The 13,882-nt window shown below is 55.2% G+C and overlaps 1 protein-coding gene and 1 non-coding gene across 2 annotated transcripts in view; one reads left to right on the forward strand and one right to left on the reverse strand.

Annotated features, from left to right (window-relative positions):
* The first annotated feature begins 366 nt into the window (after window positions 1–366).
* On the forward strand, window positions 367–472 carry LOC135274659 (U6 spliceosomal RNA). The gene has a single exon (XR_010342448.1). It is a non-coding gene; the product is annotated as a U6 spliceosomal RNA (small nuclear RNA).
* Window positions 473–5,121: 4,649 nt separating this feature from the next.
* The window catches only part of NECTIN1 (nectin cell adhesion molecule 1), a 67,327-nt gene continuing 58,566 nt past the window's right edge, over window positions 5,122–13,882 (reverse strand). The window contains exon 6 of the mRNA XM_012470291.2: window positions 5,122–9,453. Coding sequence (XP_012325714.1) covers window positions 8,906–9,453 — 548 coding nt within the window. The 3' untranslated portion in view covers window positions 5,122–8,905. The remainder of the gene's footprint in view (window positions 9,454–13,882) is intronic.

Genomic DNA, 13,882 nt, shown 5'->3' on the forward strand with positions numbered 1-13,882 from the left:
ATCCTGGGGTGCAATGGTACAATTAGAACTCACTGCAGCCTCCAACTCCTGGGCTCAAGTGATCCTCCCACCTCAGCCTTCCAAGTAGCTCAGACTACAGGTGTGTCCCACACCTGGTTAATTTTTAAATTTTTTGTGTGGAAGTCTTGCTATGTCGCTCAGGCTAGTTTCAAATTCCCAGCCTCAAGTAATCCTCCCACCTCAGGTTCCCAAAGTGTTGGGATTACAGGCAGGAGCCACCACACCCAGCTGAAAGGTCTCTTTTGACTCTCACTTTGATCAGTTCAATTTGGTTCAGCCTTTACTGAGCACCCACTCTGTGCTAGCTCTGGGCTGGGTGCCGGGGATGAGTAAGACATGATCCTGGTGCTTGCTTCGGCAGCACATGTACTAAAATTGGAAAGATACAGAGATGAATAGCATGGTCCTGTGCAAAGATGACATGCAAATTTGTGAGGCATCACATTAAAAAAGAAAAAGACAAGATCCCAGCCCTCAAGGGGCTGCCAGCCTAGGTTGGAAGGCAGCTTGTGCAGTTGTGTTACTTGCTGTCCCTTTTTGCCTTGGATGCCATGGGGGCTCTCAGGGATGAGGGTCCCAGGAGTGTTGCAAAATGAAAAGGAGCTGGCTACTGAGGGGAGGGTGGGCGTAAGCAGGAGGTCAGGTTGGGGGACCCTGGCCAGCTGGTCTCTGGGTCAGTCATCCCCAAGGAGGTCTTTAATGGAAGAGGGCTTTGTTAAGGACCTTAGGGCCCATCCTCAGGTAGAGAGTGGAGGGCTCAAAGAGCACAGGCCCTGCCACCCTCCCCTTCCACCTCTCTCAGAGAGTCTTCCCTCATCTGCCTAACAGGGATACAGGGGAACTGTCACCTTCCTTCATGAAGCACATTCACTTCTCCTAGGTTGAAAGCACCATGGAGCAAGACGCTCCATGCAGAGAGGGCCTATGGGACTTCCTGCCTGGGCTCTTTCATAATCCCTCTTCCCCTTTAGCAGGTGCCCAGGGCCTAGGGGACTTCCTGCCCGGGCTCTTTCATAATCCCTCTTCCCCTTTAGCAGGTGCCCAGGGCCTATGGGACTTCCTGCCTGGGCTCTTTTATAATCCCTCTTCCCCTTTTGGCAGGTGCCCAGGGTCCAAGGGTCCATGGGTGGTCTAAACCCCAAAAACCTGCTTCATGAGGATTATGGGTGTGGCTCCATCCTGCCCCCTACTTGCCTCAGGTGGTGACCTCCATTGCAGTCACTGTCATCCGGGATCCCAAGTCTCACAGGTGATGATGATGATGAACATGAAGATGATGGATGACAACTAATGATGACAACAATAAACAGCATTAATTGGCACTCAAACCCTATGTGTGTTAACTCATGGAATCACCCAACTTCCCACCCCTTCAGTTTCATTTTCCTATCTCAAGATCCACCTCTTCCTCATGACTGACACCTGAGGTGGCCTCTGCCTCCATGCTGGCTGTCCATTTGAATCTCCTGGGTAGCATACTAAAAATATGTCTGTTACCAGGCACAGTGGCTCACACCTGTAATCCCAGCACTTTGAGAGGATTGCTTGAGGCCAGGAGTTCAAGACCAGCCTGAGTAACATAGGGAGGCCCCTGTCTCTACAAAATAATGATAATAAATAATAAAACTAGTCGGGAGTGGTGGCAGGTGTCTGTAGCCTACTTGGGAGGCTGAGGCAAGAGGAATGCTTGAGCCCAGGAGGTCAAGGCTGCAGTGAGCTGTGATTGTGCCACTGCACTCCAGCCTGGGTGACAAAGCAAGACCTCATCTCAAAAAAAAAAAAAGCCCGTCCAGGCCCCAATCCCCAATACCCAGAGGCTCTGACCCTATTGATATGGGGTGTGATCTGATTTTTTAAAATCCCCAGACGATTCTGGGGTGTAGCCTGGGTTAAGTTCTCTGCGCTCAATGGGGCCTGTGATGTATGTTTATGATGCCCTGTGGATGGTTCTCAAGCCAAGCAGCCAGGCTTGTGCCTTTCTCCATGGAGCTCAGGATGAGCTTGGATGCAAAATTGCCAGCTTAGGTGAGGCCCCAGCTCCTGGAGTGTGTGTGTGCTGTGGGAAGCATGGTTAGTAGAGGGGAGGCTGGGGTGAGGACATTGCTTGCAGTGTCTCATCTGGGAGTTGTTCTGGGGATGAGGAGTGGAACCACAGTCCCCCATAGAGAAGGACTTGGCCTGGCTCAGCCATCAAGCCTGTAAACCAGAAGAGAAAATAGGGTCTGGGGTTCAAGAAGCCAGCACCTAGGTAGAGCCTAAGGGCTACTCTCCAGAGCATTTCAAGGATGTGCTGGTAGAGCCTCCGGCTGTGGGCGCTGGTATAGAGGTGGCTCCAGAGGCAGGTCTAGCTGGTGTGCCCCTCAAGCGTTCAGAGGGCTTTCCTCCTCCAACTTTCCTACCCTTGAAAAATGTCCTTCCCATTGGACATTGAAGAACACTGGACATGGAAGGACATTCTTCAAACCATGTCAGATACCACCTTTTCCAGGAAGTCTTTCCTGATGAGCCCCATCTGACTCTCACAACTCCACTTAACACCAAATGTGGCTCCTGCTCCTGAAAACTCAGTTTGTATCCCTCTGGGGTTCTTGTTGCTTTGTGAGGGAACAGAAGCTTGTACTAGATCTAGCATCCTCCCAGGCGTCAGGCTGGTGCCACCCTTCCCCTGGGTTCCTCCCCTCCTGCTGCTCTCAGGATGTGGCTGTGCCTTAAGCATGTTGGCACATGCTTTCTGATGGTCTGGTTGGGCCAAATCTTAGTTTCCTCTCTAGATTTTAGCTCTCCATGTGCAAAATGAGTGTGTTGGAGTAGGATTATCTCGTTTAGAACAACTAATGCAAGATGGCAAATTCTCAAGGCTACCTGAAATGCTCTTAACACATCTCTGTCTGGAGAACTCCTACACATCCTCCAAGGCCCGGGTGAAATGTCACTTCAGACCCTCCCAAACAAAATGACCCACTCCCACCCCAGCACTTTACACACAGCTCTGTAACAGCCTGCGGCCAGTACAGCACTGGCCATTTTAGAATCAGGTATACCCAGGGTTCTGAATTCTTTAGCCGGGATTCTGGGTTTGGCTGTCACTGCATTGCAGTCCCAGAGCAGCCAAAAATGTGTTGTAAATGAATACATGAATTCCTCAATTCATCAAGTTTATCTCCTTAACCATCTGCAACCATGAGTGGGTAGAATAGGGGAACAGAGAAAGGCCTCCATGGTCTCCAGAGAGGAGCTTCGTTCTGGGCCCACCAGCCAAGATAGGGATATGGTGGGCACATCCAGGGGGACCTTAGACACTCAGACAGCTGCTGCTTCCAGGCCTGTGGTCCTCTGCTCTGCTGAGGGTGGCGCCGGAGGGATGGAGGCAAGGGTTGACATTTGAGCAGAAGGAGCCACACACAACCTAGCAGAAAGTTTTTCCAAGGCCCAACTGGACTAGAAGACTAAGAGCGTGCCCCCGGACTCCCAGCATCCTTTGGGCCGGGACGTGTGTTAGGGGACAGCCTGGCACTGAGGCCTGGGGAAGCTACTGGGTCTGGCTTCTCTAGCCCAAAGCTCCGTCCAGAGGGGTTGTGCCTGAGACTAATTGGCTTGCCCTCCTTCCGCTGCTGGAGAAAGTCTTGGCTAATTTGCCGGAACGCTCTAGTTAAATGCCAATTAGGATGTTCTGTCCACTGCTCTCTTCCAATATATTAATAATGTAATTAAGCATTTATTGCTTGCACAAATTAAAACTTAAACGGACAGCCTGGAAAACTGAGGAAGTGACCGCTTAAACAACCAATTTGCATCTCATTCGAATACCAACATCTAAACACAGCCCCTTCTAGGATGCTGGGTTTGGCCTTCCAGAGGGGGCTCAGCCAGCTGCCAACAGCTGCTGGCTTCTCCTTCTGCATGCCAACTTCTGCCCATCCAGCCCCAATCCTGGGTGTGGAGGATGTGGCCTTGCCCCCAACGGGCAGGAGGGCTTTCTGCGAAGCACCCATCTTGGCTCTATCCTTCCTACCCCCTCCCTTTCCCAGGGGTCATTGGTGTGGATTTCAGTGAAAGGAGATGCTACTGAGTATGGGAGGTGGAGGGAGGGGTGGCTGGGATGAGGCAGTCCCTGAAGCCCCTGCCACTCCCACCCCAGGATCGATTTGTCCTGCATTCCAGCCCAGGAGATGGGAAGCAGATGGTGCTGGTGGGAGAGTGGGGAGGTAACCAAGGAACAAGAAGACCTTCTCTCCAAACAACCAGTCCCCTGGAGAGAATGGGGGTGCGGGAGGGGTGGGTCTCAGGGAGACCTTGCAGGGGATGGGGATGGGCAGTACCTTCGAAATAGATGAAAGGATAAAGCTCTCAGTTCTCCATCCCCAGGGACCTGTCTAACGCAGCAGGTGTGATACTGCTGGTTTTCTTCTCCAAACAGCCACAGGAGGGGACTCGGGAGGAAGGAACAGGACAGCAGGAGTGGGCAACAGGGGAGCTGGAGTCTGGGGCAGGAGGTGCCCGTACCCCCAGGAGGGCTCCAGCTGGTGCAGGGCTCGCCTTCTCTGCTGTGTGCACCCCCAGCCCTCTCTATTCTTTTTCTTTTTCTTTTTTGAGACCGAGTCTCGTTCTGTAGCCCAGGTTGGAGTGCAGTGGCGCAATCTCGGCTCACTGTAACCTCTGCCTCCCAGGTTCTAGTTCAAACAAGTCTCCTGCCTCAGCCTCCTGAGTAGCTTGGATTACAGGCAGATGCCATCATGCCCAGCTAATTTTTGTAATTTTAGTAGAGACAGGGTTTCATCATGTTGGCCAGGCTGATCTTGAACTCCTGACCTTGTGATCCGCCAGCCTTGGCCTCCCAAAGTGCTGGGATTACAGGCATGAGCCACCACACTGGGTCAGGCCTCTCTCCTGTGTCTGTGGACACCCACCCCTCCCTCTGTGATGCTGCCGCCAAAGTCCACGGTCTTCTCACTTGCCTGGAAGACGTTTCCAGGGCAGCCTGTGAGCATTCTCCCTCAGGGCCCCTGCTCCTCCCCAACCCTGGGGCCTGGGCACGGGGTGGGGGTCCCTTCCCCTCACCATCCCTCTGCACCATCCCCTCCAGCTCCACCCCTTCCCTGCCCCCACTGCCGTGGAGCAGGGCAGTGATGGGACACAAACCAGTTTGTTTTAAACACTTTATTTATAAAAAAGTACATTTTTTTTCCTCAGTACATTTTCAACCCATCATTTTTTTTTAATACAAGTAAAAGGGGGTGATGCAAACACCCCCGGGTCAGAACCAGGAGGATCTGCTGGGCAGTCCCCAGACCAAAGGCGGAAAGGGCGACAGGACGCCTAAGCAAGGTGGCGCATCACGCTCGGAGGGGAGGGTGGCAGCTTCTCCTGGATTCTTTTCATTTATACAAAAAAGGAAAACCAATTTTTTCGATCAAGAATCCCAATCCTCACAGCAGGGGTCAGAAGAGCAGCAGCACCAAGTAGGACGGGGCTCCTCCTGGCCTCACGCACGAGCTGGGCAGTGTTGGCAGCGGAGGCCTGGGTGCCCTCACCACCTGGGCCGCAGCAGAGGGGCCTGCCTCCCGGCATTCCCGGCACTGGGCAGTGTGTGAAGCCTCCCCGTGGGTGTGGGGACCTGGGGGCACCTACCTGCCCCTCCCCAGGAGAGGGTTTCTGTTGGCAGTCAGGCTTTGGTGGTCTCTGTCTGGACCCCCGAGGCCTGGGAGCACTCCCCTCCTTCCAGGAGAGGGGACACTGGTGTCTGTTTGGCTCAGCACAGCTGCCCACACCCACCTAACACAATTCCCAATTTCTTTGCTCTGAGGATGGCAGAAAAGTTATTGCACTAGTGACTTGGGCACATGGGGGTTGGTTGGCAGAGGGGGCACATGCCCAGGAAACAGGGCCCTTATGAGGCTCTCTTACGGACTGAGCAATGGGCAATCATTTTTCCTTAAGGGCTCTCAGCAGGATCAGAACATTCCCTCTGCAACATCTGTGCTGAGTGGCCCTCTGGCTGTGCACACACGTGTGTGTATGTGTGTACCCGTGCCTGCCTGTGGGTGTGTCGGAGGTATGGTGTATCCACTGCGGGCACATGTGCTGGGCCTGAGGTGGTTGCACTTGCAGGCCTGTGTTCACCTACTCTATGCTGCTGCTTTTCAGACCCTTCTGATAAAAGGGGACTCGGATGGTTCTGTTACACATTAGAACAATATCAAAATCCGTAAAGAAACAGGGGCATATAGGTGGGGGGGGGGGCAAGGACAGGGAGGGCAACAAGAGGCAGGATGACCACTGGGGAGGCCTTGGCACAATTAATACCAAGTTGATTTCATTTCCAGCAAAGCAGAAGCTCAGCTCATGCTGGGGGCATGAAGGAGAAGCAAAATGTCCTCATCTCTCTGCTGGGCCAGTTCTCCCTTTTGCCAGCTGGCTGTGTCTGTGGGCCCAGCAGCAGTGCCCACCTTTCCACAAACTTGGGGCACAGAAAACCTCACATCCCTAGGCCCAAGTGCCGACCCCTGCCTTATGCCCACCCTCAGCCCAGGCTGGCAGCTGCTCGGTGGGTATGCTGAGGCTGGGCCCCTGACAAGGCAGGAACCTCTACATGGCCCATGCTACATGGACCCCAAAATTTGTGCTTTGCTTGTGGGGAGGGTGTGGAGGTGTCTTAAGGGGGAACTCAGTGCTTTGGCTGGGCTTGGGGCCTTCAAAGTCCATCACAGAATGGGGACTAGGGGGTGGCAGTGTAGGATAAAGGAGATACAGGAGGAGATGGGGACAGGAAATGCCTCTATCAGGCAGGGCCCTGGGAATGCCTCCTGCCTGGGGAAAAGGGGACCAAGCAGAGGGGCCAGAGTGGTGTAAGGTGGGATGGGGCAGTGATGTAATGTGGAAAAGGTCCCCTGCCCTGGGGACACTAATACTGCTGGGAGAAGCAGCCTAGCTCCTCCACCTTCCTCTGCCCTATGGCTGGAAAGACCCCATCATTTCCTCCCCTAACTCCACTCCATCCAGTACCCCAAATGTGTAGAGCGGAGAGCCGCACCAGGGCTGGCATGGCTTCAGACTTCTGCTACGTGGCTACTGGGCGGCCTGGGCTGGGGCCGGGGCAGTGAGGGCCAGACAACAGTGACCCATCTGCTGGGCCCAGGGTTGCCGGGGCAGAGATGAAGCTGGCTGGGGGTTCAATAGCAGCACCAGGGAGGGGAGGGGTGGGGCTGGGGGGCTCCCTTAGGAAGCTTATGGCAGGGTGGGCCAGTGCCCGTGGGGCACAGAGTGGTCTGCCTCCCTCTTCCCCAACACTTGCCATCCTGCAGAGCCCCTGACACCCTGGGCTGAGTCAACTAGAATCCCAGTGGGCAGGCATGAAAGGCGAGAAGCCAACCTCGCCATCCCAGGGTCTCTCCCATGGGCACGCCCATCTAGAGTGCCGAGGGATCTGGGAGCAGATGGAGGAACTGAGGCACTTTGAGCTGGGGGACTGAGAGAGGGCTGGGAGGGTCTTCCTCCATTACATACACGGGAAGACCCAGTCGTGGGTGGCTGATAGAAACTCAATGTCCCATTCAAGGAGGGAATCTGCACTCAGAGGGAGGGCTTCTCCCAGGCCCTCCCCTCATCCCAGAATGGCTGGGATGAGGGTGGCCGAGCAGGAGTGGCCTAGTGGCCGCACCCCCCTCACTTTCTGAGAGGCCCGAGACTTTGACAGTGGCCTTTGTGTGTGAGGTGTCGTCCGGACTCCTCGGTCCCTCAGAGTGTGTTTGCGGAGATTCTGCCATGAGGGCTTCCTTCTCCACTGCACTCTGTGTGGACGCTTCTTCACCTCTAACCCCTGCAGGTGGTTGCCCCTGGGATCCCAGCTCTGACTAGCCAAGACAGCCAAGTGTTGCTAGACAAGGGAGAAATCGGAGAAACCTCCACGCTGTCAGAAGCGGTTTGGGGCAGGCCTGAGATCCTAGGGTGGAGGCAACCGAGGCCCAGTCTCAGCTGTCTCTGGAAGCTTCTATAGGCTGCCCCCATTCTCAGCTTAAAGGAGGAACGACGTGGAAATAGATGGGTAGGTCTTGGGCAGTGTCTGGATGGGGCAGGACATGGGGCTCCAGGGAGAGCAGGCAGAGAGGAGCAGTGTGTGCACGTGTCGGCAGAGGCAGAGAGCAGGTGTGGGCCAGAGCCCACCTGGAGCCCCTTATGGAGGGGGCACATTGTGGGTAAAGAGGGGACAAATCAGAGCTAGGCCAACTCCACTCTGTGGGCCAATGAGGAAAAAAAATGTAAACCACCCTTAGCAGGAAAACACTGCCCAAGGCCCCGCTTAACAAACAAGACTCCCTGGGAACTGGGGAGAAGCCGCCCCCCTCCCCCTACCTCCTGGGCGCACCGCTGTCCAGAACCGATGAAGTCCAAACTCCCGGCTGCATCAGCTTTCGCTGGCGGGTGTTGGGTTCCCTCTCCCTGGGAGGAGGAGCAGCATCTGGGGGTATAGGGGGCTTTTCCTCTCAGAGCCCCTTAAGTCCTCCACTCCCAGTGAAGAAACACAAATTCCAGTGTTGGGGGGCGGGGAGGCTGGCTCCCCAAACCCTGGAGGGATGCCCAGGTACACAAGACAAGAACAGGGCTCCCTACACAGAGGGCAGGCGGGTGGGGCCAGTAAAGGGAAGATACGGTAACACTAAAGCCACAGTGGAACACAACACCATGGGGAAGGGCTGAGGAGGAGGAAATCAAACACAAAGCCAGTCACGGCTGCCTGGGCTCCCCGGCCCCCCAGGAGTTCGGGGCTGGCTGTGGGCAGCTGGGCAAGTCTCTGTTCAGCTCCTGGAGTGGGAGGTGGGGGGCGGGCAGGGGGCGTGCGGGAGGGGCCGGGGAGGAGCGGGCACAGACAGAGGCTCTGGAAGGGGGGCTACACGTACCACTCCTTCTTGGAAATGAAAGACCCGTCGTTCTGAGAAACCATGTTCTCAGCCAAGTCCAGCTGCTCAGGGTCATACTGGTAGCCCAGAGTCCGGTCCCCGTAGCCGTCCTGACGGGCCTCGGCCTCATCCACGGTGAAGTAGGGCCGCTTGGCGTCCTCGTCATATTTGGGGTGGGGGCCGCCCACCTTACGCTCGCCCCCTCCACCGCCCTCCTCTTCCTCCTCCTCCTCATAGCTGCTTCCACCCAGCGGGCCGGCCTTCTTCTCGTCGTCTGAGTCGTCCGGGTACTGCAGGTTCTGTGCCATCGGCGGGTGGTGCTGGGGGATGCCCGCCTTGCTGTAGCCATTGCCGTACACGTGCTTCTTGGTGCTGTAGTCACCCTTGAAGGTGTGCCGGCGCCGACGCAGGGCGACCACGATCCCGCCGACCACAATCAGCACCAGCAGGACGCTGCCCACCACGCCCCCAATGATGGCCGTGGGCACCGGCCCGGCGCGCCGCCCATGTTCGGGAGGAGACGGGGTGTAGGGGAATTCTGGGTGAGGAAAAGAGATGGAAGGGACAGTTTCAGAGTGTGCTCCTGGGGTGTTGAGGGGGTGGGAGGGAGGCAGGGAAGCAGGGAAAGGAGAGGCCAGGAAGGACAGGATGTCTGCATCCCTGGTTTCAGCAGCTCCAGTTTGAGGCCCGTCAGCACCCCACCCCTCCCAGAGCCCAACCATGTGGCAGCGTTGGTAGCCGGAGTGACAGACAGGCAGCAGGAGAGGCAGAAGGCAGTACCCACAGCACCAGGGCCGTCCATCCCCACTGTCCTCGGTGTGGTGCTGACCCAGCTCAGCCCCCCTTCACGGTGCAGTGAGACGCGTGTGCCAGCACCAGCTTCAGCACATTGTCCACTTGATGCCATTCCCTGCCGGAACCCTGAGGAGGTATGCCATTCATTCTCATCGGATATCCGAGGAGCCCAGGCTTACAGAGGTTAAATAACTTGCCTGAGGCCACCCGGCAATGACGCAACGTTGCTTCTCCTGCACGTAGAATGTGTGCAAATGTCACCGATCCCCCTCTGCCAGACACCTGGTAGTCACTGTGCCCTGACACCATAGCCTTGGCTTCCAAGACCCAGAACCAGGAACCACCTAGATGTTGTGCCCCTGATTTTGTCTGCCTGCAGGGTACAGGGAAGACAGGTTCCCAGGCACTGGCCCAGAGATGCCCCGTGAGTGCCAATCAGCTGCCAAGGTGCCAGAAACCAGGGCTGTGGTTCTTGGCCATGGTCTGGCCCTGCAGGGCAAGGTGGGGGCCTGGTGGTGCTGCCAGCCTGGGTTACAAGCGTAAGACACCAGCATGGCAGGGCACAGGCACAGGGCAGGGACGGCAGAAATAGGGGTGAAAGTGCGTGCCTGCATGTGTGTGTGGCAATGTTGAGTACACACAAGTGAGCATGTGCACAGGCACACACTCTTGCCATCACAGCGAGCCCACCAGTCAGGGAGCACATGCCAGGAGGGCCCACGGGCCTGTGCCGACGTGATGAATGTGAGTCTGCAAATCTATGCTCCGTGGACATAGCCGCAATGAGGAGGCAGGAAAGGTGAAAAGAAGAGAAAGGAGGCAGGTGGGACGGGAGAGGAGGCTGGGTGGGCGGCTTTCTGTGCCAGCGGGGCCAGGATGCAGTGCTGTTCTCTGGCCAACGCTGCCCCTTCCCTTTCCTAACAGGGCCTGGGAAGGTGGCTGAAGCCGGGGCCATGCCACAGGCCAAAGAAGCCCTAAGGTGAGGCGAAGGGAGATGGTTCCTGGCACCACCACAGGGTGGCACCGGAGACCACAGCTGACCTTGGTCAGAGGCTCGGGCTGCGGGTCTAGGGCAAGCCCAGAAGGCTGACCTCAGCCGCTCAGGCCCTCCTCTCTCCAGGCCCACGTAAAAGGCCAGGAAAGGGCCGGTTTGCGCGTATGCTGCTGCCAGCTCACGCTCTGATTCAGTATCTCTCGCTCCATGGGAATCACGCTCCTCCCCTGAGCCTGCTCTCTCCTCCCAGGGTGTGTGTGGGGTGCTGTCCCACTCTGTAGGGCAGGCTGCAGCAGGGTGGAGATTCTAGGAAGAGGAAAGGCCTTCCAGGAGTTCGGGCTGGAAAGGCTGACGAAAACACGGGGCCCAAGGAAGGGGAGGCCACTCACTCTCCCAAGGTCACGAGGCTGAGCTGGGACAGCCCAGAGGCTCCTACACTCAGGGGCACTGGCGTAGGAGCACTGCCATGGAGGACCCTGCTCCTCACCTGCCACCACCGTCTTTGGTGCAGGTCAGCTGGCAGCTGCCCAGTACATATTCACGGGATCTTTGTCCTGACTGCCTGTCTCCGCCGCAGCCTCCCTGGAACCTCAAGAGTCTCTTGGCTCACCAGGTCTCATCTGTTTACTGCCCTCAAAAGGGCCCCACAACTGCTCCCCAAGAGGTGGGAGCAGCCTCCACTAGGGGCACCCCAGAGGCAGCTGGGAGGAACCTAGCCTCCTCTGTACTCAGCCTGCCTGCTCCTCCTTGGTTCTCACTCGGTTCTCACCTGGTTCTGAATGATTTCTCCTGTCTCCACCTGCCTTCCTCTCTTCATCCATCCCTCCAATCAGCAAACATACTGAGCCTCTATCCTGCTAGTCATAGGATACGAGAAACTGACAGCCTCGCCGGGGAAGCAAAGGACACTCAGAGACAGCACGTGAAGATGTCAAGGGAACTGGCAGGCAAGTGCAGGGTGCAGGGGAATGAGGTGGTGTGTCTTGGCATTAGAGAAGGCTGCTTGGAGGAGGCAGTACTTGGAGAGGCCAGGAGGATAAGGAAGCATCCTGATGAAGGGAGCTGCCATTTTCTGAAACATGTCCCTTGCCTTCCAATACAAGATTCTGTGGTCCTCGGCTTTCTTCTCTGAGTGCTCTCTGGCTGTGCTGCTCCTCTCTGCTCCAGCTGTCTCACTGGATGCTCTGTACTGGGACCCTCAGCCATGACCCTCTGCTTTCTTTCCTAGCGACAGACTGGTCTCAGTTTCAGGAGTCACCCTTATTCTGCTGGCTCTCCTAATTATTTAGGGTACATAGCTCTTGCTCAACTCTGGGACTATATCTCCACAGCACCTCCCAAAGTGTGGCCCATGGAACCTCAAACCATTGGCTCAGAGGGTCAGCAAAAATACAGGGGTAGAAATATTGGCTTAGACAAGCATCAGAGCCCGTCACCTTCTCATGCACACTGTGAACTATTAGAGGGACACACCAAATGCCATGTTTCCCAACATACTGGAGAATGAACCCCAAACCTCCTGCTCCCAAGACAGTCTCACATAACCGATATTTAGGCAGACACAGTAGAAAAACTGACCTCTAACACATCCTTATCTGGAATTCTCACCACCACTTCAAAACGCATCTGTGCCAACCTGGTTTGCCACCTTCCTTCCAAACCCTCTTCATTTGATAAAACTCCCTGCCTCACTGCCACCACCATGCAACTGATGCCAAGTTTTACTGCCGTGGTCCATTCCTAAATCTCCCACTTTCATTTGGCCTCTGCCTGCCTTGAGTCACCCCACCCACAGTCACCAGGTTAATCTACTGTGTAGACATGACCACTCCCTTTCTGAAAGACCAGCAATGGCTCCCCAACTGCCAGTTGGGCTGTGCAGTCTGGCTTCAAAGCTTCCATCATGTAACCTTATCTTGGGTTTGGTCAACTCACCTTCCCTGCCATCCATGTCATCCAAGTTGATCCTTACTGCAAGCCTTTACTCATGCAGTTTGCCCCACCGGGAATGCCTGTCCTCATCCTCCCTCCCCGCCTGTTGCAATTCTCCAGCCCCTTCTTCAGGAGCCTTCTCTTCTCCAGTTTACTCTGGTCTTTTTCTCGTTCGAATTTCTACGTACTAATGGTCTGCACCTCTTACTCTGGTTGCAACAATTGCTAAGGTCATTCCATTAATCACATACCAACATAGCATAGTAAAGCCTGTATAAATTGCACATAAATGCAAATTAGAATTTCCCATGGCTGGCTGTGGTCCTTCTGCCAGTTTTCAAATGGCTGAAGTTCTCTTCTGCAGGAATGAGGACAGGGGCTGAGGAAGTGGCAGCCTCATGATCATTTGGGATTGTCTTGTTTCAGGGTGCTGCAGTAGTCTATAGGTTTACTACGGTTACTTTGCGCTTTCTTCAACAGCAGAGACCCAATAAAAAATAAAGTTCTCCTATATTTTCCTCAACTATGTTGAATTTTCTGGACCTCTCAAGCCACATCATTGCAGTGTGGTAGAGTGTATGGTCTTACCTGTTTCACGAGAATGACTGGTGTCCCAAACTAGTTTGTAAGTTATAATTCAAAATGCAGGCCGGGCGCAGTGGCTCATGCCTGTAATCCCAGCACTTTGGGAGGCCAAGGCAGGCAGATCACCTAAGGTCAGGAGTTTAAGACCAGCCTGACCAAAATGGTGAAACCTTGTCTCTACTAAAAACACAAAAATTAGCCAGGTGTGGTAGTGGGCGCCTGTAATCCTAGCTACTTGGCAGGTTGAGGCAGGAGAATTGCTTGAACTTGGGAGGCAGAGGTTGCAGTGAGCCAAGTTTGTGCCTTTGCACTTCAGCCTGGGCAATAGAGTAAGACTCTGTCTTAAAAAAAAAAGCACATTGAACCTGACCTCTTTTTACCATCTCCATCACTACCACCCTGATCCAAAATACCCTCATCCCTCACCTGGATTATTGATTGCAATAGCTACCTAACTGCTTTCCTGATTCTACCCTTTCCCTCGGTGGACTGTTTTCCACACAGCAGCCAGACAAATCCTGTCAAAGTGTAAGTCACATCTGCTCGGAGCCCTCCAATGACTCTCCCTAGAGGCTTAACACGCTCTGTGTGCCCCACACCCCGCCCCACCTCTGAAGTCATCTGCTCCAGCTTTCCTGCAGGCTTGCCCCACTCCTGGGAC

The sequence above is a fragment of the Aotus nancymaae genome, unplaced genomic scaffold (assembly GCF_030222135.1).
Source record: "Aotus nancymaae isolate 86718 unplaced genomic scaffold, 86718_ANA_hifiasm-v0.15.2.pri h1tg000012l, whole genome shotgun sequence".
NCBI lineage: Eukaryota > Metazoa > Chordata > Mammalia > Primates > Aotidae > Aotus > Aotus nancymaae.